Source organism: Lynx rufus, unplaced genomic scaffold, assembly GCF_022079265.1.
Source record: "Lynx rufus isolate CCGP_SWC_20201006 ecotype Redwood Valley unplaced genomic scaffold, mLynRuf1.p SCAF_6, whole genome shotgun sequence".
In the NCBI taxonomy this organism is placed as follows: Eukaryota; Metazoa; Chordata; class Mammalia; order Carnivora; family Felidae; genus Lynx; species Lynx rufus.
The window spans coordinates 90,367,626-90,392,066 of record NW_025814878.1 but is presented as its reverse complement, the minus strand read 5'-3'; the positions used below and the strand labels follow the sequence as shown (position 1 = coordinate 90,392,066).

Sequence of the window (24,441 nt, the reverse complement as noted above, 5' to 3'; positions counted from 1 at the left end):
GCAACATTCATGATCTCTTTTACTGCTCCCCATAAAGAGAAATGGAGAGGCCTTGGTATTATTTCAATAAAAATTGGGGGCTGAAAAAATTACATGAGTGTTTTCAAGGTGGTTAACTGGTGATACTACATATAGATTTTAAGGGATGAAAAACTACGTTTCAAAAGTGATATACTATATTGATATGTCACAGATACTCAATAAATCTTACTGAATTGAATTACAATTAACTTTAAGTATTTTAATTAAATGGTGTATTTTTTGAAATTAATTATTTTTATAGACTGACATGCTGTTTGATTAATTCTCATGCCAAGCATTATGTGGCACTTTAAAGAACTATGCCTATGCACGCCATAAAAAAATAACTTGAAAGCCACATTTTCTGCCCTTAAAAGTTGTAAAATATTTTAACTGTATATTGCCCTGATGATCTTTGTGACAGCAGGAAAGACACAGCATTGTTGTCAAATCAATGAGTCAGACAATGGGCACAGTAGAACATGTAAGACACTATTCAAAATGCTCACTGTTGCTGTTGAAAACGATCTATGATTGTGATTAATTGCTTTTGAAATTTTGATCAAAATTGATCTGTCCAGTTTTCTGGGACTGGCTGTTGGACGTCAGATCTCACCCTGGAATTACATAAATCAATTTAGTCTGGACTTCTGTAAAAACTGGGGGTAGAAAGATAGAAGTAATTTCTGAGTTGTCAGTGACTGATGGATGTTCTGATTTCACAGTTTTAGTAAAGAAAACGTCTTACCGTAGCTGTCATAGGCATCCTCACTTACTCCATGACCGTAGTCATAGTATTCAGGCACACTGCAACAGATTTAGACAGCAATCAATGCTACTGTAATAACGGGGAATCAACCCAGAAACTCATATGGAATTTGAAAGCAAAATGTGTGCTAAAGTAATATCCCAAAAACCTCTAGCATAAAACACAATCCTAAAAAATACTCTGTAAGACATACAGGTTGCTAACAAGGAGCGCTATGATTTTCTCATGCCACCTCAGAACTTTTTTATCTCTAACCTCCAATTTTATAAATCAAATTTTCCTTAAAACACAAGTATCATACTTCAAAATTTGTCAAGAGGAAAGTTATAAAGGTCTATTTCCAAGAAAAAGTGCTATGCTATACAAGATGACAATCTGGTCAACTGTATGTGGCTTTTAATGCTGTTACCTTAAGCATCAATTTCATCTTTACTTCTAAACACTGAAATTATATTTATACTCCCCTCTAGCCCTTCAACGGCATGTCCATGAACTTCTCAAATATATAAGCTGTTTATTTTTACTTAATATTTTGCTACATGTTTCTGTGTTTCAATAACTGACAAGAAGGTGCCCTTCCTTCATTTCTTACTCAAGTTACTAACAGGCTTCCCCCACTACAGTTGTCATCACTTTGTCCTGCAGTGGTACTTCCCCGTTTAAGGTACCATTCTCACTAACATCCAAGCATTTCATATATCTCTCATTCCCAAAAAAGTCCTCCCTCACCCCCACATCTTCTTCTAGTGACTTGCCCTTTCTCTGTCCCTTTACAGAAAAATTTCTTGAAAAGAGGCAACTGTTCACTCTCTTCACTGCTTTCCACATGCTTTTGAAGATATTCCAATCAGGCTGTTGTCTCCACTGAAACAGCTCTTGTCAATATCCTGACATTTTCAAATCCAGTGGTCAAGACATGGTCCTCATTTTACATTAGCACCATTTAAAACAGTTGGCCATTTACTGTTCCTTTAGCCATTTTAGTTACTTCTGAGATGTCGTCAGAATTACTATATTAATATATTCACATTTATATTTATATTTATAATTTATGATATATGATATTTCCCCTCAAATAAGCTCCTTCATTTTACATCCTCTGCTTGAATCTTCATTTATAATTTTAAATATTATATAAGATAAATTTATAAATAATGTCAAGATTACTAATTCCTTTTAAGTACAGTAAAACCTTGGACTGCAAGTAACTTGTTCTGCGAGTGTTCCACCAGACAAGCAAACATTTCTAATAAATTTTAACTTGATAAATGAGCGATGTCTTGCAATATGAGTATTACGTGTTGCCAATGTCACATGATCACAACTGAGGCAGTCGTTCTTCTCTTGCTGTGGGATTATGGGTGATTGTCTCCTCTATTCAGATGCTCAGTCTCAGGCCATGGTGTTTGGCAGAAATCAGTGATTTTTCAGAACACTGGAAGGTGCCCAGAAATGACACTAGTGGATTTTTTTGTCACTTCAAAGCACCTATGGGCAGCCCTTTGCTTTTCCATATAAGAGTAAGCTTAGGAATGCTTTGCTTCATTCTAGGTCAGGCTGCCTGCAAATATAGACCCTTTCCTCTGCTGCCTTATTACCAGCTACATTAAATACAGGATATGACACAAGTTTATTAATACTATACTATAGTCAACATCCGTGTGAGCAGATACAATGGCCCTCATGCAGAAAAAGATCCATTGAGCCAATAGATAGCAGTGATTCTGTTAGTGATAGTGAAAGTTGTCCTACAATAATCTTCTCTCTCATCTCCCTCACACCAGCCATGAAGGTTTTCCAAAGTAAGAACAGGTTATTTTTCCCTATATTTTTTATTTTCTTTATTATTTTGTATTATATTACAGTATTATCATTTTTATATGAATATTTTTCGGTTTTGGAATGAATCATCTGAGTTTCCATTATTTCATATGGGGAAATTTGCTTTGAATACAAGTGCTTTGGATTACAAGCATATTATCGGAACTAATTATGCTCACAAACCAAGGTTTTACTCTACCTTGGAATATTCAGATCCTCATTTATGTTTACCTAAGAAGCAACACCTCCATACATAAAATAATCCTCTTCCCCAAGTGTTCAATAAAAAGCAGAGATTTTAACTTTGGAGTTCCAGTCTCCTCTAAGAATTTTATTAAATCTATGGGCCACTGGTCCATTGATGAAGTGAGGCAAGAAAATGGCTTAAGATCAAATACCAAATTATATAATGGCTGAGTGTGGGCCACAGATACCAAAAGGTTAGGTTGAAAGGAGAGATAGGCCTAAAATGTTGTGGTTGTCATTATCCCTCAAGGCAATCTCATAGGTCTCATTATATTAAATACTTTAGATTTCATTGATAATAAGGAAAGCGAAGCAAAAAAGAAAATACAAGTCTATGTATTAGAGGTGAAAATGAGAGAGAGAAATTAGGGAGGCAACTGAGAATTCACTTACTCAGTTTTAGTACAAAGTAGTTGGGAAAAAGAGAAGATTACTGAGTGCAGCCTTCATTGCCCAGAATATCTATACACAAATTATCTAGCAAAAATGTATGGTAGTATGTGTTTCTTCCCACCCTTGAGACTATAGAGGTCTAAGGCCATTGGCTAGTGGCTGGATGTTTCTCTCTTCTTTCACATACTTAGCTTAAAAGGGGTGATACAGCTTCATTGAGAACCCTCATGCATGTGTCGCAAATTTCTGAGAGATGTTACATTGATTCCCTGGATGATCAAGAGATGGAAGTCATGAGAATATGATTTAACAGGCAGCATTCCCATTTATATGGATGAAGAGAAAATGAAGGCACCGACAGCAGCTTCTCTTTCCCTTTGTCACAATCATGTTTCCTTGAAAAAACCTGACTATGTTTCCCAACGTGCTGTATGAAGACCACTAGCTCCAAACTCTGTCTAGTGGCATTACTATGTTTCTCATTGGATTTCAACTTGAATTTTTTAATGTTTACTTATTTTGAGAGAGAGAGCAAGAGAGAGAGTTAGTGGTGGAGGGACAGAGGGAGAAGGAGAGAGAGAATCCTAAGCAGGCTCCATGCTCAGCACAGAACCTAACATGGGGCCCCATCTCACAACTATGATCATGACCTGAGCTGAAATCAAGAGTCAGATGCTTAACTGACTGAGCCACCCAGGCGCCCCCTCAGTTTCAATTTTAATTGATGAAGGTAAGGGATGGGAAAAAGAGAGAGACCGTGACAAAGAAACTACAGTTATTGTCTGTCCTAAATGATACATCCACAACAAGAGGGAGTTTTAACTTTTAGCTACTCTAAAAACGGGAAAGTGGGACGTATCAGATATTTGTAAAATAATGGATAATGCAAAATAACGGATAATAAGCATAGTGGTCTCTGTCAGAGTCCATACCTTTGCTTGTCTAAACATTACTTCTCATTTCTTCCCTCAGAAAACATTTGCATGGACAAATGGCTGCACTGCGAATAAATACATCCCTCACCTATCCTTACAACTAGATGTGTCCTTGTGACTAAGTCAGGAAGCACAGGGTGTACACATAAGTCGGAGTGGCAACCCTGAGGTTATTTCCAATTCAATGACAAGCTCATCTTGGACTTGTGCAGTCATCTCCTTAGTTGGTAGAAGGCACTCAAAGTAATGATCTGGCAGTTACCATGCAAATAAAGACAGTGCTTTAGGAAGTCATGGGTGGCAACATGAGAGGAACTTCTGTCTCTAAATGATCATGTTGGAGCAGACTTAGTGTAAACCACTGCCTACCTTAGGGATTGTTGTGGGGGAAAAAATGGTTTTTATCTTGTTTGAGCCACTGAACTTTGAATCTCTCTGTCACAACAATTGGTCAAAGAAATGAGTAGGGAGAAGTGTAGAACTGCCATTAAAATCCCCCAAATACTGGGCATTAGCTTAGTGGGAGAGTGGAGAGTGCAAGGAGAAAAATTATAGTAGGGTAGAAAGCTAATAGGCCTTGTTATGCCATTGCCTGTGAACTTGGAACAGTAGGCTGCATATAGGTCTGCATATATTTTGACACTACAGGAAAAAGCTGAACAAAGCCCAAATGTTCTTAATCCTGCTGTTTTTAGAAAGGTTTACAAAAGTCATGTGCTTAAATAAGATTGGGCCATTTTTCCAGAAGAAACAGAAGTGAAGAACTTTGCTAAGAGAAGTTATTTCTGCCTGATTTATGTGTGAGTTCTATAATTTAAAATGAAAGAGTGTTCAGAAACTTGTGGTTTGGCAGGATTAGAGAAGTCAGCTGTTTCTGTATGACAGAAAGAAGAGATGAGGGTTGCTCAAAAATGCCCTCACCTCTTCCCATTAGACTTCACTGCCACGTATGATTCCTAGAACATTCCTCAGGTTCCTGAACATGTACAAGCATGCTGGCCGTAAAAATTATAAAGTCCCCAATGAGGGCACACTATACTTGACTCAATACAGATGCGGCTATGGATTAAGACCATTTATCCATTAGGATAAAGAAGAACCTTCTAGTAAATCTGGTATAATCTCCAGAAAAAACAAAACAAAAAAAAAAACCAAAAACAAACAAACACGAAAAAACCCACAAGGTTGCCAGATGCACTACCCAAAAAACTTCAGCGTGGTTGCTTAGGTGTCTTTTAATGTCTACTTGGCGGATTTTATAATTGTTATTGCCTATGGAGCCTTCAGTGTTTCCCAATGAAAGTTTCTATTGTGGTGATTCTGTTCCTTTTCCAACACTTTATATTGGGTATTATGTATGGGGAAGAAAGTTGAGAGTGGCAAAGACAATCTGCTCATCATTTTATAGGTTGTCAGACCTCAAAGAACCATATCAAAACCTAATGTAGTTTTGTATATTTTCCATAGTTTCTGGATTTTGAGCTGGCTGCAGTAATTGGAACTGAACTTGGATTTTCTCTCTTGGGTAGTAGGTAGGTATCTTTGTTTTAATGAGAAGAAGTGTATTCACTTGTATGTGCATAGCCAGAGGGTTGGACAGAGAAGACTTCTAGTTATCCCTTCCAAGTCCAGTTGTCTTTTGCGTAAGGAAGACTATCTCAGAATTATATTTCCTAGCATAGATGTAGAGTGATGTGTAAAAATGTTTTAATGATCTGCATAAAAGTAAATTCCTTTGTCCTCTACTTTGTTTCAACTTTATGTAACTGATTGGAAATGTGAATGACTTGGAACTATTTTGGAAAACTGTGTTAATGATGGTGGAGTGAACCAAATCTTTTTGTCTCCCCAAATTTGTATGTTGAAATCTTAACCCCCCCATGTGATAGTGTTAGGATGTGGAACTTTTGGGAAGTAATTAGATCGTTGAGAGTGGAGCCCTTCTGAGTGAGATTAGTGCCCTTGAAAAGGGGATCCCAGAGAGCTCTCATGCTCTTTCTTTCTTTACCATGTGAAGATACAAGAAGAAGACAGAAGTCTACAACCTAGAATAGAGTTCTCACTCAAACCCAACCATGCTGGCACCTTGATTTGGGACTTACAGCCTCCAGGACTTTAGGAAATAAATTTCTTTTTATAAGCCACCCCATGTATGGTATTGTGTCATAGCAGCCAAACTAAGACCGATGACATTCCAATAGCCTAGATCCCTGAATGGCGCCATGAAGCAGAGCCCACCTACTTGTGCATGTCTATTATATGTGAGGGAGATAAACTTTGTTTCTTATTTAGGCCACTGAATTGTGGATCTCCTTACTAAAGAAGCTATGCCCAATATCCAAAATAATATGGTGGCAATTAAAGCAGTCCCTTGAAGATAAACAGGCATCCAGTAAACGTTTGTTGAATGAATAAATGACTGAATAAAAGAATTCAAAGATGACATGACTGTGTTTGAACATGAATAATCTTAGAATATCTTGCTATAAATATCTTTGTAAAACTTTGTGTATGCTTCAGAAGGAATATCTAGTTATAGTGACAGTAATGGGAGCAGTGAAAAAAATTTATTTTCTGATATGAATGAAATTCAGATTGACAGCTTAAAAATATTGTAACTGACTAATGCATCTGTGATTTTTACATTGTTATATTATTTTTGAACTTTAAAATCATACAAGATTTAGCTAGAGAAAGTAGACTGTAGTGTTGGCTCTATACTTTTCATTATTTCACAAACTATCATTTTATTACATTTGTTTCATTTACATGTTCTTAATAATGTTGAAATGTGAATAAAGTGAACAAATTCAGTTTAAACACAACCTGGTTATTTAATTTTCAGTTCACTGTTATTCCACCTTATATTTTAGAAAATTTAGCTCTCAAGGTATCTAAACACATTGCGACAATTGTGGAAGTGTTCATTAAAATGACAATTATTGGTGGTTTGGACCTTAATTACTGTGGTGGTTATAGCATATATAACTTACCTAGGAATTGAGACATAGATAAAATCAAGATACAACATGTTAGCTAAAATGACTTATTAAAAATATGTAATTATTAGTAAAATTGTGCACAACATTTTGGCCTTTTGATATCAAGACGGTAGACACTAAAAAATACTTGGAGGAAAAAAAAACCCAATATATAAGGAAGTGAAGTAAAAGAGGTAGGAAAGAGATCAATTTATTAATGATCAATTGTAAAACGAGAAAGAAAATCAGGTATGGAAAATTCCAGTTCTTTTTTGGTGGACAGAGGAGCATTTTACCCTAAATAGACTACGTTAGCAGTTTACTAAGACAGTTAATCAAGTGGCAGTGAGCACAATAGACAACATTAGGATGAAATGCGGTTTCTAGAAAACCAAATAATATCATCACCACAGTCAAACTATTTTTCCAAGCAAGTTCTTAGTGCACCCACCTGTGACATAATAACACATTTCTATGGTGCTTCACAATCTAGCAGTTGGTGTCCGTGTTTGTGTGGTGGGAGAAACCACACTGATGGTGGATCAGGCTAGTTCAGGAGCTACGGAGACTAACCAAGCTCAAAAAGGAAATGTGTTGGACATTCACTTGTTACAAATAGAGATACTGGCAGTAATATAAGTGAGAGCTCCGCTCTAGAAGATGTGTTCATATCATCAAACCAGTTAGACTGGTGTAAGTGGGAAAAAAAATAGGGGAGGCAGTTTATTAAAAATCCACACATTGCTTAATTTTCCAGCTGTTTACTTTGGTAGGATATAAAAATTACCAGAGATCATTAAACACGTTACAAATACACCATTGCTCTTTGTGGTCCTCCAAAGATTAAAGCTTCCACATTTATAAGTTCTAGTTGCGTTTAGTTCATGCTATGTTGTCTTTCACTTCAATCTTTTCTTGATTCTGGAGTAAGATCTGTGTCTATGAAGTAGGACAGATAGATGAGGATGAGTTTTAACTAAAGCTTCATTAATTATTTTCCAAATTGAATAAAAATAAAAAAATATATAAAATAATGTTTTAGGGGCACCTGGGTGGTTTTCATTTAAGCGTCAGACAGCTGACAGCTCAGAGCCTGGAGCCTGCTTCAGATTCTGTCTCCGGCTCTCTGTGCCCCTCCCCGACTCACACTGTCTCTGTCTCTCTCAAATATAAAAAAAAAAATTAAAAATATTTTTTTTAAATATCTAAAATGATATTTTAGGAGAAGGGATAGAGAGGTTTGATTAATGTATTAATATGAGAGACTTATAACTACCTATTTTTAGCCCTTAAGTACTCTTAAAATTTTTACTCTTAAAGAAAACTGCTCTCATGGGGCACTTGGGTGGCTCAGTCATTTGAGCATCGGACTTTGGCTCAGGTCATCATCTCATGGTTCCTGGGTTTGGGTTTGAGCCCCAGGCTCTGTGCTGACAGCTCAGAGCCTAGAGCCTGCTTCAGATTCTGTGTCTCCCCCTCTCTACCCTCCCTGCTTACATATTCATTCATTCATTCATTCATTCATTCATTTTCTCTCTCTCTCTCTCTCTCTCTCTCTCCCTCCCTCCCTCTCAACAATAAATAAAAACATTTTTAAAAAATATGGGGCACTGGCTAAAGGGATTGGATCTTGTACTCATTCTCTTAGCAATGCATTGGGGAACACTGTGGCTTATTAGGTTGTGAAAATGTGGGGGAAAAAACTGCTCTCCTAAGCATTTTCACTGAAGCCTTTTTATGTTGTGCATTTATGCTGTGTTTCCAGAAATATTTGTCAAGTAAAGGTTAAGTTTTCAGCCCAGATCCCACCCTCGAATTTCGAATTGGTAGTTCTTTATTTTTATATCTACTTACATGATGATTAAAGCCTTCTGTTACATTTCATAAAGCTCCATGAAAGTACTACTTACAAACCTGTAAACCTAGTATGTAGATTATGATTGCAACACACTGATACATTTTGAAAAGCAACCAAATGTGCTTGAATTTGGTAACTAATTTGTACAAATGAATGGTGGCCTCAGTGCACTGCCAGGATTAATACTACAAGTAGATAGAAATGAAGACTCATAATATTTATTGGGCTGCTACCAATTAATTTCAAGGGCTTAGAAATGAAATATTCTGAATTATTAAAACAGATAGATATAAAACACAACTACGATACATCCAGTTATACAGGAAAAACATAGGAAGGAAAACATACTATAACTGCTAATTATGAGTGAATCCACCTATGTATAGTTTAAAATTCTTAATCTCATGTTTTTAGATTAAAATCACAAATACTAATACCACTGTAATTAATAAGAGGTTTAAATATGAAAAATATATAGCTTAAATTACTTAACCACCCTATGTGTTCATTTTTTATACATTTCGTTTTCCATTCAAGAATTTTCCATTTAGAAATTGGCCTTTATTTTGAGGGCAACTGGAGAATTGAAACATACAAGTTAACTATTATACTAGAAATCAGTGCTCACATATATGATCATGTTCTCTTTTGAGAATTCACTATCGTTGAAATTATTAGTAAATAAAAACTTGGTATAAAAATAAACCACATGAAACACTTAAACTCAACTGCATAACTTATACATTCCTAATGCAGAAATAAATAAAAAAAATTAAATAAATGAAACTCTCTTAAACATTGAAAATATGTTGATAATTTTGTGTGTGTGCTACAAAATATTATATGAAATACATTCCTTTTTAAATGTGTACATGTTTCAACTAAAATGCAAATACCTTTTTTTCATGCTCAAATGTCAGCATGGAAATGTTGGCTTTCACAGAGTTCTAACAAGGGAGAAGATCAATGCTTTAGATACATATGTATTTCTAAAGTATCTTTGGAATTCCATCAAATTGGCATAGTTTAAAATATTTTTGAAATCCATTCATTGATTTCATTCATTCATTCAATCCAACCAATAGTGTTACACAGAAAAGTATTGTGTTATAGAGTGGCCGTATTTGTTTATAAATAGAATATAAATTTGTGCCTTGCAAGATTAACTAGTAAACCAAATACATTGAGCATGGATGGATGGATGGAGAGAGTGAGAGAGTGAGAGAGGGAGGGAGGGAGGGAGAGGGGGAGAGAGAGAGAGAGAGAGAGAGAGAGAGAACGAACAAATAACCCTTCGCAGTTATCCTGGACAATTTACTTTAAGAAAGTCAAAGATATAAATCTCTCACTCAAAGGTAACTTGTTATGAGACAGAAAAAGTCCACAATCCATTCTTGGATCCATTTGGAGGAAAATCAGTATTTCTTATAGAAATGATACACAGAATACAGAAAAAAAAGTATTTGAACTGAACACTGAAAGCTGCTATTTTCCATTTTCATTGACTGTGTCATCTTGGACAAATCATTTAATCTCTCTGAACTCCAGTTTCTTCACCTTTAATATGGCAATAATAATATTTACCTCAAGTATTAATGAGATAACCTGAGACAGCCCCATGATAAGTGCCTGGTACATATCAGGCACTTAGTAAATATTAATAATGGGTAATTGTCCAATCAATAAAGGCACAGACATAAAGTTCCCCTTTTTCATATTCATAAAGGTTGCAATGCTGATAGAAATTTCATCTTCTTGAAATACTCTGAAACATGAAATAACCATACATGCCCTCTTAAGTTTCAGTTGATGGTATTTAATGTTCACAGGATGAAATATAGGCTGATTATTCATGAGGGAAGTGACATATTTGTTCTGCTCATAGATTAATGATCAAGATAGATGGTCCATATAAGGCATCTAGTGTAGAATTATGATCAGCTTTGCAATGATCTGCTTTATAGAAAATGGGTATTTTGAGAGTACAACCTCATGCTCCAAATGAGAGAGAGAAATACATTTAGATATACTTTTGCTTTCTGGATTCAACACTACACATACATTTCTGAAAATGGTCTATTTTTATAGACTCTCTTTAATCATTTTTTTCCAATTCAGCTTGTATTTTTTGCTTACTTTGACCCTTTATTACATAAATGAAGGGTGAGCAATTTTATAACAAAAACATTAATCTTCTGGGGTTTTTTTGCATGGAATTATCATTAGAACATAGCAATTATTTTCTATAGATAAGACCTTCAAGTGACTGATTAATTAGGCTCAGTGATACATGACATTATTAAATGAGCTGTTACATGCTTTTGGTACAAATACATAGAAGTTATTGAACCCTAGTTTGAAATGGACATAATTCCAACTGTATACACATTAGTTTTTTGGCTGAATCATAATTCATGAATATCAGTAAGATTTCAGCTCTGTAAACATCAGTATAATTTCTAATTATTTCAGTATTCTAGTTGACTTTGAGACTGAATTCATTGGTGCAAACTGCACTATGGCTATGTGTTAATGGTGATTTATATTCTTCCCATTCAAATTGGAAATGGAATCTCACCTCTATTGCATAATGTTCCAGAACCACTTTTTACTTATTAAAGGATTATTTTCATGTACCAGACTTTGGAAATTTAAATAAATAAAACAAAGTCTGGGGAAAGTATATAAATTAATAACAATGATTCTGTTTTGACAAGTCTTTCTTTATGTGAGGAAACAAAGCCACATTCTTCCAGAAACTCTCAATATTTACCAAAGTCAGGTGAGGCTGTGTCTCTGTGCACCATCCTTGTGGCATGCTGTGAACTGAACTGTAATTGTGTATTTTCATGTTTCCCTTTTCTCTAATCCCAGACTGTGAGTGGTAATTCTTTAGTATGGCATACAAGTCCCTTTTGTATCTACATTTTAATGACCTATCTAGCCTTTTCCTTATCACTCCCCTGTTACCAAACCCTACACCCTGACATGGTAGAATGTCTCCCAAAATCATGAATCATTTCATCACCCCATTCCCCTGACCATGGTATCCTTCAATCTAGATGGAACTTCCTCTACTTCTTCACTAAAGAAGGTATCCATCATCCTCTTGGGGTCTAGCTCAATGGTTGGCTTATTAAAGCATTACCTGGCCTCCCAGGCAAGGTGTTACCCCTTCCCATTTGCCTTGCTGACATCTTCATGTAGAGCAGCTCTCATTGAATGAGGATTTTCTTTAAATTCTGTCTCTTCCTTTAGCTCAAGGACTCTCAATACCTAGTGTGCATAAGCATCACAAAGACGCAAGACCCCAAGATCTGCAATTTCATTTGCAGGTGTTTCTCATGCAGAAGTCCAGGATCATATTTTGTAAAAAATAAAAATAAAATAAAATAAAATAAAATAAAATAAAATAAAATAAAATAAAATAAAATAAAACAAAATAAAACAAAATAAAACAAAATAAAACAAAAGACAAAAAAAACACCCAAAAAACAAACTGCACTAATTGTGTATAAATCAACAACCAGGCTATGCCTTTTTTGTTTTGAATGTATAGGTGCAAAATAGTGACATTCAATGAATGCTTGTTGAGTAAATGAATAGTTTTAAAATACTACATAATTTCTTTGTGAATAGTTTGTATGCTGCCTGACAGTACAGCCATGTAGATTTGTGGCTATGTTTACAACTATTCAAGCAGAATTTTAATTAGTGGTCAATGTCAATTTAAAGGTTGCTACTGAACTATGTCCTTGGTACTCTGTCTTTCTAAAAAATTTTTTTTGAAAAGTACTTGATAAAGAAATATAAGATGTGCTAAGAAATATAGCTAATATTCTGACTTTCAGAATGAGTATTCAAAAAAGTAGTTCAAAATCAACAATAGAAGGACTCAACAACAAGGTGAAATGTCACAGAGATGTACACTTCTGCGTTTAGGTTAAAAAAAATCAATTGCAAAGATGCAGGATGGTGTGAGAACTGGCTTGACAGAAGTTCATTTAGGAAGAACCTAGATTTTCAGTTGAAAACAAATTCAATAAAACCCAATGATATGACAATGGTCAGATGATGTTGAAGTGCTTTAAAATAAGAAGCATTATTATACAGGATGTAGTCATGTCACTGCTTTGCACCAGGCAATTCTCCTCTGATGTAACGTATTGAGATCACTGTGCCACACCTCAGGATGGATACTTGGACAACTGGAGTCATTGGACTCCATACTTGGAGTCAACCAGAGACAACAGTTGAGGAAAACCATTCTATGTGAGTACTGACCTTGGATACTACATGTTACTGGTACAATAATGTAGCTTAACAAACAATTACAAAACATTAATATCATGCACTAAGAGACAATTGTTTAGGTCGTGTGTTTTTGTTTGGCTAGAGGTTTCCCAGAGGCTGGGATCACTGGGGGCTCTGTTTCAAGCTTGGATAGAACTGGGATTGGACTCCTTGAGGTGCAGACTCCCCATTTCATTCTGGAGCCAAGACTAAGGGCCTAATAGCTATCTAGAGAAGTTATTCTGGCAACAGCAAGAGAGCAAGTGGGAAATGCATAGTCCTCTTAATGTGTAGGCTCAGATGTGACATTATTCCATTAGTCAAAGCAAGATACAGGACAATGAGGAGGCAAACACTCTGCCTCTTTTATGAGAGACACTGAAAAATCACAGAGCAAAGGGTGTGAACTTAGGGAGGGTGCGGAATCGTAGCCAAGAATGCATTCTATCACATTCTGGATATTGATAGAGGGACATTATCTTCATAAAGGCTGGTATGTGGACCAAAATGATTTATTATGTGTAGCTTCACAAGCTGATTACTGGTCAATATATATAAATGGAGATTACAGGGGAGAAGATATTACTTCAGTTTAAGAGTTTCCTAATAAGCTGAGGTGTGAGCACTATGGTATTAGTACAAAGTACCCAGTCTTTGGAATTGTACACAAATCAGTTTGAACCTTGTCTAGGCCTGGGCAAGGTAAACATTGGAAACCTAGTTTCTTTGTGATCTGAGGATTAAGCTGTCTACCTCATGTGATAATGTTATGAAATATTCAGTATAGGCCTCTGCATATAGCAGCTGCTCTGTATTATTTTAGAAATGGTCAAGTGTTTCCTGACTAGCCCTTCACACTCCACTCTTGCTTTTTTCACACATCTATAATTTGGTCTTACTGAATATTATATAATACTAATTCACAATTACTTATAGCACTTGAATTCTAAATCCAAAAACTCTGAACTCCCAATTTTTCTTCAACTGAATGTCGAAATCATTAGGCAACAAAATTCTTATCTAAAATGATTAGTTATTTATAGCTATTTATGTCCTGCCTACTATAGTCACTCATTTATTTCAATACAATGAGATGAATATATATTTTTGGCCCAGATGCAACATATAATTTATGTGTTGTACTACCTTTATAAAATATAATTAGTTCTGAATATGAAACATCTAGTCCACAGTATTGTAACTATGGGATAGTTACATATACCTGTACTTACATATACCATATAGTTCACTGTTCTTCTAGCCCCTAGAAAATAGCTCTTTATAAACAGCTTTAATGAAACAGTAAAATAAGGTGTTGAGATTATTATAAAGGGAAACCTAATTATGGGGAATTACTAATATATGTATCTTATTTTGGCTCTATTCCACATGCATCTGAGATAAATTGTTTCCTTTTCTGAGGTTCTCCAGGGATCTAAAGTGTTCTGTATGGGTTTTTTTTCTCTCCCCTACTCTACAGTTTCAAGATCACAAAGTCCATATTTTTCATCTTGACCATGGGTGTTTCAAGAAAAATACCTCCCTTCTCTCATTACCAGTGTTCAAGTGCAATAAAGTAAGACCGTTTTGTTGTTGTTGTTGTTGTTGTTTGTTTGGTTTTGTTTTTTTGGTTAATTTAAGTGCAAACTGATTGAAAAACAAAAGACAACAATGAAAGCACAGGAGGATCATTTAGAAAAAGGATGGAATAGCAACTAATAGAGAACTTGCTGAGCTCAAATGACCAAATCAGGCTGACTCAAAAAAAGGATGATCATAACCATCACCAAAGATGAATTTGGTTTTGCCAACTGTTAGATATGATGACAACCTCAAACTCTATCCAAAAATCATTCTTTTTGTACATCTGAGTGCTATATCTAGGCTTTCCTGTTCCTTTCCTATCATTTCAGCTAAATGCTCTACCATTCTTGAGTATCTTAGGTCATCTGAAGGACATGCAGTTCTTTAGTAATTAATTATATTCTCATATCTTTGTCTTTGTACATACCTTTGTCTGGCTAAATTTTATTTACCCAGTTAAATCACAGCTTGGCATCAGTTCTTTTTAAGAAAACTTCTGGGGGCGTTTGGGGGACTCGGTTGGTTGAGCGTCCAACTCTTGATTTCGGCTCAGATCATGATCCCAGGGTCATGGGATTGAGCCCCACATCTGGCTCCACACAGAGCGTGGAGCCTGCTTAAGATTCTCTCTCTCCCTCTCCCCCTCTCCCCCACTTGCATATGCTCTCTCTCCCCCTCCCTCCCTCAAAAAAAAAAAAAAAGAAGCTTCTGGTACTTTCTTGTAACTGTCTACTTGATAGCTTCCTATGTTCTCTCATATCCTCTGGCACCTCTTTCTAGCGTAAGTACTTATCACATGCTACATGTTTATTTGCAGGTCTGTCTTTTTCACCAATTGTCTCCAAAGAGTCTACTCCTGGACTTTAGGACATCCTTCATGGACCATATAGTGCCCTCAAATAGCCATTTAAAAAAATTATGTTTATTTATTTTTGAAAGAGAGAGACAGAGACAGAGAGAGACAGAGTGTGAGCAGTAGAAGGGCAGAGAGAGAGGGGGAGACACAGAATCTGAAGCAGGCTCCAGGCTCTAAGCTGTCAGCACAGAGCCTGATGTGGGGCTCAAACCCACAGACTGTGAGATCATGACCTGAGCTGAAATCAGTTGCTCAACCGACTGAGCCACCTAGGTGCCCCCAAATAACCATTTTGAAGGACTCTTTTATTACTGTGCCCTTGGAAGCATTTTCTGGATACTGACTTCTCTATCTTGTTTATTTTGTGTAGAACCGAATTTAGAAAACAATGACCTGGCTACCCACAGTTATATTTGCTTTAGTCTCTATAGTGCTTAACTTTCAAAAATTAGTTGCCAACATTTAAAACATCAGGGCATTGCATTGAAAAACTGATGTGGCAAGTCCCATTTTCCAAAAATGGACAGAACATCATTTTCTATCCTTGAACCATTCCCATTCCCCAGTGACTGGTGAGGTCTCATATCCTTTCTCTTGAATCTGGATGGACTTGACAGAATGACGCTAAGTCATGAAAGACAATGCAGCTTCTGTTCTGTTCTGTGGAGTACTCAAATCTGGTGCTTTAAGCTGCCATGCTGTGAGGAAGCTAAGCAACGTGGAATACTACATGAGCATTCTAAGCAGTGGTCCCAATTTAGGTATCAGCTGATATCCAGCATCAGCTGCCAGACAGATGAGAGAAGAATCTCCAGATGATTCCATATCCCAGCCATTGAGTTATCCTTACCTTTTGAGCCTTCTTGCTGAGAGGCTCCAGATGTAGGGGAGAAGAAACAGGACACCCTGCTGTGCCTTGTTAGAATTCCTGATATACAAAATCCTCAATTATAAGAGAGCATGGTAAAGATGGTTATTTTATACCACTTGGCTTTTGGATGGTTTGTTATGCAGCAACAGTAACTGGAAAACAGGATTTCATGGGGAAAAACATCTAACACCCCTGTACCCTTTACTCTACATGAACTATATGGCCATGATATCCTAAACTTGAACAGAAGATAGTTGCCTTCAACAGAGCATGCACTTTCCAGTTTGCCAGTCTCCACCACTCCTTATTGTTGCACCTTGACAATTATATACACTTGTGAGCATTTGTGACTCCTAAATATGTTGATAACTACCTGTTAAATATGTTTTTATTTTTTAAAAAATGTTTATTTCTGGGAGAGAGAGAGAGAGAGAGAGAGAGAGAGCAAGCGGGGGAGGGGCAGGGAGAGAGGGGAACAGAGAACCCAAAGTGGGCTTTGTGCTGATAGCAGCAAGACCCATGTGAGGCTTGAACTCATGAATGGTGAGATCATGATCTGAGCCAAAGTTGGATGTTTAACCAACTGGGCTACCCAGGCGCCCCTAAATATGTTTTTTTTTTCTTTTGGTGGAGCTAAGTATCTTTAATTACTATTGAAGTCAGAATTTCATCTTAGGCTCTTTAACTGGCCTTAATACTAGACTTTTTGCAACACATCAGGTTCTTCAAGAGTCTACGATGATCTAACAGCTCCCTTTTCCAAAGCTCTCACTGCAGATGGTTTGCCTCATACTTTCCTGTTTCTAGTTGAGGTGTGTCTCCATTTATAAAGTAATCTGCTGAGAAGAAATGACTGACATGCTGACATATCCTCGTCTCAGTAAATGATTAAACAGGTTTCAGTTACTAACTGGGACACTTCCTTAAGTTTTCTTGGGAGACTCATCATTCAAATGACTAGGGAGAATAGTTTTCTAGCTTTTCTTATTAAAGTCTTGCAAAAGATATATTATTGCCTATTAAAATTTTTTTTGATGCTTATTCATGTTTGTGGGAGACAGTGAGAGAGAGGGGCAGAGTGCAAGAGGGGGGGTCATGGAGAGGAGACACAGAATCTGAAGCAGGCTTCAGGCTCTGAGCTGTCAGCACAGAGCCCAACGCGGGGCTCGAACTCACAGACTGTGAGATTGTGACCTGAGCCTAAGTCGGACGCTCAACCAACTGAGCCACCCAGGTGCCCTTTATTGCCCTTTATATTTTAAATACAAATTGACTATTTAGGGAAGTAGTTATCAAAATTAATCTTATAGTAATAAAAAATCAACAAATGCAATAAATGGATAATTTGCGAAAACACATTCTTCCTTAAAATCAACAGCAAGTATCCTAGATGCCTAAAATAAGTATTCCAGATGAGGACAAAAAAATAGTGTGTATCAAGAGCTGGATTCTCACTTTGTTGAAGTAAATCCAAGCAGTAGCCAATCCACTGTTCATGCATGCAGAGATCTGTAGATGGCATGAAAATACAACTAACTTGTAGAATAACTGGGAAAATATCTCAAATCCAATAACCTTTTGTAAATTCAATCTCATCATTGACTATAGTTTGAAACATAGGAGAATTGAATTACAAAATGAGGGTGAGTCATTTTATAGTGAATAGTACCACTTAAATGAATAGGAAAAGCTGTTATATACTTAATATGATAAATTTTATTAAATTACTGGATAACTGCAGTGACTTACACTTAAATTTTCATTAGAAGGGCTTCCATAGACTCTTAGTATCAAATACAGGGATCGCATTAAATTTACAGCCTAAACACATGGTTTTTCTTGCTTGAAATTATCCTTTTGTCAGAACCTTTTGAAAAGCATGCAAATGACTTACTACATTTTTATTATATCAAATGCATATTCTCTGGCTTGTTCAGGTAATAACAAAATCTGTTGACTCAATGAATTGATTTAGTATTTTCAGACACTATTAGTCTTTATGTATAAGGCGTCTGGAGCTAGAAGATGTGATTTTGAATCCAACATTTACTACCTGAATGAACTTGGGAAAATCACTTGACATTTTTAAGCTTCAGTTCTTTCTGCCTCAAATGTTACTGCAAGGATTAAATGAGACAAATTGGCCTAAACAATTAACACAACGGCTAGGCCAAAAGTAATGTTAGTTATTATGAATCATTAGTTTCAAGTAGTCTCTGAACAACACAGCATTGGTTCCCATTGTGTGGGCTCTGACCCTTGAGGAGCCAAGAAATTATGCGAAGGAGTCCGAGAACCCATTGGTTCACCAAATGTACATTTGTATGGTCACTGTGTATTCTGACTTTTTTTTTAAGTATGTAGATGCTTTCTCATTAATAAAATACAAATTCATTTAAAAGCATTACTGTTTCCATAATGATTCAAGTCATTATTTACATCTTCAAGCAACTGACATTAATATGTACAATTATTAGTTGTTGAACGTATGATACAATTTTTGTATGCTGTGCTGGCTCTCTTCCCTTTGCCTACACACTTCCATTCTTCCCTCCAGCCTGCTCTGTACTCTGGGGATGACTAACAGCAACTCCATATACTAGGTTTCTTGTCTTTTGCCTCCTAATGTATTCAACCAATAAGACCAAGAGTAGGAGACTGGAAGGAGGGAGGAAAGTGAGGTCAGGGCGTTAACTCCCTGAACTCTTCTCTTTGTGGGATTACCAGAGCTACCATTCTGAATCAGAAGTCTGAGTTCCTGTCAGGAGACCTCTCCAAATAGTATTCTCTGTTTCCTCTCAAAACAAATTTTGGTGACAAACACCTTGCCCCAAGGATACTAGTGCCAGGGCATCGTATTGTCTCTTGTGGTTTCCCTATACTCTGCTATTGAAAATAGTTCTCTTATTAAACTTTTCTCAAATTATCCTAATTTAAGAGTAATTTCCCCCTCTACTGTGTGGACCCTGACCAATACAGGTATTCAAAAAAGGGTCTTCATTCTAGAAAACTTTGAGAACTTAAATATCAGAAAGAGATGTATATTTGCTCTCCTAGCACAGTCACTTGGAATTTACAGAAAATAAGATTCTTTTCCTAGTGAATTCCTCACCTGATTCATGAATTAAGGAAAGCAAAGTCTTCCATTTTGATATTTTGCCTATTATACAAATCTGAAGTTAAAGATTTACAAAGGAAAAAAGACAGTCTCTGCAGAAAATGGTGTTGGGAAAACTGGATAGTGGCATGCAGAAGAATGAACTTGGACCACTTTCTTACACCATACACAAAAATAAATTCAACATGGATGAAAGACAGGAAATGTAAGACAGGAAACCATCAAAATCCTAGTGAAGAAAACTGTAGCAACCTCTTTGACCTTGGCTGACAGCAACTGGCTAAAAGGCAACTGACAGAATGGGCAAAGATATTGGCAAATGACATATAGGATAAAGGGTTAGTATCCCAAATCTATGAAGAACTTATCAAACTGAACACCCAAAAAACAAAGAATCCAGTGGAGAAATGGGCAAAAGATGTAAATAGACACTTTTCCAAAGAAGACATCCAGATGGCTAACAGACGCACGAAAAGATAACATCACTCACCATCAGGGAAATACAAATCAAAACCACGATGAGATACTACCTCACACCTGTCAGAATGGCTAACATTAACAACTCAGGCAATAACAGATGTTGGCGAGGATGCAGAGAAAGAGGATCTCTTTTGCATTGCTGGTGGGAATGCAAACTGGTGCAGCCACTCTAGAAAACAGTGTGGAGGTTTCTCAAAAAATTAAAAATAGAACTACTCTATGACCCAGCAATTGCAACACTAGGTATTTATCCAAGGGATACAGGTATGCTGTTTCAAAGGGACACATGCACCCCAATGTTTATAGCAGCACTATCAACAATAGCTAAAGTATGGAAAGAGCCCAAATGTCCATCGATGGATGAATGGATAAAGAAGATGTGTTGTGTATATATACAATGGAATATTACTCAGCAATTGAAAAGAATGAAATCTTGACATTTGCAACAATGTGGATGGAACTAAAGCGTATTATAGTAAGCAAAAGTGAATCAGAGAAAGACAATTTGATTTCACTCATATGTGGAATTTAAGAAACAAAACAGATGAACATAGGGGAAGGGAAGGGAAAATAAAATAAGATAAAAACAGAGAGGGGGGCAAGCCATAAGAGACTCTTAAATACAGAGAACAAACTGAGGGTTGCTGGAGAGGAAGTGGGTGGGGGGATGGGCTACATGGGTGATGTACATTAAAGAGGGCACTTGTTGGGATGAGCACTGGGTGTTCTGTGTAAGTGATGAATTACTAAATTCTACTCCTGAAACCAATACTACACTATATGTTAACTAAATTGAATTTAACTTAAAAAAAATAGAATAAAGGGAAATATTCCAATTAGGGTTTAAGCACCTGTAAAGAAAATATATAGTTCCGTCCCAGGTGCAAAGGGTAGATGTAATATTCAAGCAAAACGAACTACATTGCTATCACTTCAGAAGGACTATAAATACTAAACCAAAACAAACAATTTTTTAATTCAGAATTAAATGTAGAAATGAAACAATAAAAAAAAGCTCAACTATCTAAAAAAAAAAAAAAGATTTACACTGGAAATTATAGTTTCTTAACATTTCACACCCAAATTAAATTGCCCTTAGAATCCATGATCAAAATTGGTCTTTTGATTTTCATTTGCAATATTACTATTTGAGCTTAAGCGCATGCCAATAAATTTTTTTTCCTACATCTATGGCTTTGGTTTGGTATAGATTCTTGCTGAAAATTTGGGCATTGAGAAAAGTCAATTGGTTGGTAAAACCTTATGAATTTACATAATTTCAGAAGATTGATCTCTGAAAATGTTAATGACTTTGAGGAGTACATAAAAAATGGGGTTTGAGAACATGGACAGAATTTAATATTTAGTCCAATTAAAGTTGTTAATCACAGGATGTAACTTGTCTTAATCCAAAGACTTCAATAATTGAGTTCCCCTGGAAACTGCAATACTAATACTGCAAGTTGATGCTTGCATAATAAACTCATCAATCCATATTTTTTTAAGTTTGTATTCTCATAGACACAGAGCAAGAGAAAAAGATGGTCCAAGACCCGTGATATCATCGTCCTCTTTACCAGTCCTTAATATGTCATTTATGTTGAGCTGCCTCCTAAGGAATCTTCAGAGAAGTCCCTTTTCTGATCCATTTGAAAATTTCCAGAACTAATGACACCTTACAAGACAACTGGGGATTAATTAAAGTTGTTATAGCTTCTGAACTCCAGGTGAACCTTCCTAGTGTGTTACCTTGTGAACTTCCCTTAGACTCTCTATTGAAGATGATATAATTACTCCATTTAGGTACCTGCCAGATTCTACTCTATAATTTCTACAAATTCTGTATTCACCTGTTCTGACTAGTCATTTAAAGACCACTTTCTGTAAAGATTTTTATTTTTTTATATCAATTCTGCTAAGTCACACATAATTCGCTATTTTGCTTTCAGATTCTAAATTGGAATTTCTTCTAATTTTGGCCATGACAGTGCCAAAATAATATTCACATTGTTTATAAATGATGGAGATGTTTTATGCTCATATATTTCTCTTTGGTCAACTTTAGAAACTTTCTCCATTTTCCTCCATAAATCAAAATCATAATTTTAAAAGTCCAATTAATGAGCCACCACTTTAAAGAGAAATAGTTCTATACTGATTCTTATAAAAATAAACTTTCTCTCACTTATAAGTTCTAATACTTGGTTACTCTATAGTTGTTTCACTTATAATATAGTTATTTTAATATATACACAGCTCACAAATGACTCTTCAAACAAATTGTTAGGGGCAAATATTAAAATATAATTAAAAATTTCAAAAAATAAGTGTTGTCACTGCATGGCAAGTATACTCTCTGACACATATAATCATTTAATAAGTTCTTATCTAACTAAACTGTTAATATTCCCTTCTGCTGGCATAGTTGGATTGATAGAAATAATCTAAATATAGGAATTTAATAGATCATGTCATGAATTTTCTCAGTGTTTATCCATTTCTATTACAAATTGGTACTATATTTAAAAATTCTTCTTCACAGAGTTTTCTGAAATGACATTGTTAATTTCATTCATTCATTAATGCATTCATTTATTTTTTGTTCATTTATTAAACAAATCTCTACTGAGAACCTCTAGTGTGCCAGATACTCTACCAATATCAAGGATATGTTTTGACCAAAATAGATATTTTATAATTATTGTATCATAGAATATTAGTATCATTTTAATTAAGTTCATTATCTGTTTTCTTTATCACTTCTGGTTAAACACTAAGATATCTCAGCAATATATAAATATTTTGTCAATAAATGTATTACATAGAATCTTGCATGTTGTATTCTCCTTTGAGGGGAGAGGCTCTATTTTTTTTTTAAGTTTATTTCTATATTTTGAGATAAAGAGAGAGATAGGGACAGAGAGAAAAAGGGAGGGAGAGAATCCCAAGTAGGCTCTGTGCTGAGAGTGTGGAGCTTGATGTGGGGCTTAAACCCACAAGCCATAAGATTACGACCTGAGCCGAAACCAAGACACTTAAATGATGGGGTCACCCAGGCACCCCAAGAGGCTCTTATTTTGTATCTTCACAGTGTAGGTAGGCATTAGGTCTGACATTCATGTATTCAACAATCATCTATTCAGTAATACCCTATGAAAGACTCAACACTAGATACTGTGAGGGACATGAAGGTATGAGACAAAGATTCTAGGAAAGTAGTAAAAGTGATAAGTAAAATGTAAGACAGAGAGAGAAAGTGCCATAGAGAAATAAATGTATGGTGCTGATAGAGCAAAACCAGGTTATTCCCAAATAAAGTATTAAGAAAAACTTTTTTGGAAGAGTTGGCTTTGAGCAGCGCCCACGAGGATGGGATGAATTTAGCCATAGGAAGTGGAATAGATAGGAAAGGGAAAAAAAGAAGATAGCAGAAGTGCATAGAAAATATATTTTTACATATAAATTATAGTTCATTAAGAGAAATTTTTTTCTGAAATTATTCTATTACTTTTTATGCATACTTAGTTCAATTCTTCTAACATTTACTTTTTAAGTGTTCAAAAATAAGTTATTCTAATCCCCAAATTTTCTTCCTTGTGTCTTAGGGTCAGTTAAGCCCATTTAAGTCTCACCAGAGAAAGATGCAGAAAGTCTCTCACTTTCAGAAAATTATTTCAAAATCTCTATCAGCTGAATGTAGCTCTATAGAGCTAAATCAAGAAATTATTTTACTCTGTTCTAGTTGTGTTTTTAGTGAGTGGTAATTGTTTTTTCTACCAAATCATTTCTGAAACAAGCTATAGAACTTTATTACCACCATTTTTATGCACTAATATACGAGAATGAGCTAATAATTTGACTGAAAATATTAGCAGATGCTATATAAATATATAGCCAATTTGCATACAATATTCAGTGTCTGTAACATGATGCAAAACTTTCTCCCATCCTAAATAATTTTGCTGTGTTTCAATATGCAATTGGGACAATTAAGATATCACCCATAATATAAACCCTTAGCTCATGATAGCCCTTCTATTTCACATACTTTGAATTAACCAATTACTCAAAATTGAAGATGGTCATTTCTATAATGATATGTTATGCTTAGCTTTAAAAGTATCAGTTCACACTCATCTTTTTCCTAATTGCCCACAATATTCTAAGTAGAATTTCCCTTCATGCCTTTCACTATGTTGTCCTTCAGACCATACA

General features: G+C 35.6%; 1 protein-coding gene across 2 annotated transcripts in view; it reads right to left on the bottom strand.

The window, feature by feature from the left end:
- The window catches only part of KHDRBS2 (KH RNA binding domain containing, signal transduction associated 2), a 577,798-nt gene that overhangs the window by 17,333 nt on the left and 536,024 nt on the right, over positions 1-24,441 (bottom strand). For both annotated transcript variants that reach the window (XM_047102966.1, XM_047102967.1), the window contains one exon: positions 770-828. In XM_047102966.1, coding sequence (XP_046958922.1) covers positions 770-828 — 59 coding nt within the window. The remainder of the gene's footprint in view (positions 1-769; positions 829-24,441) is intronic.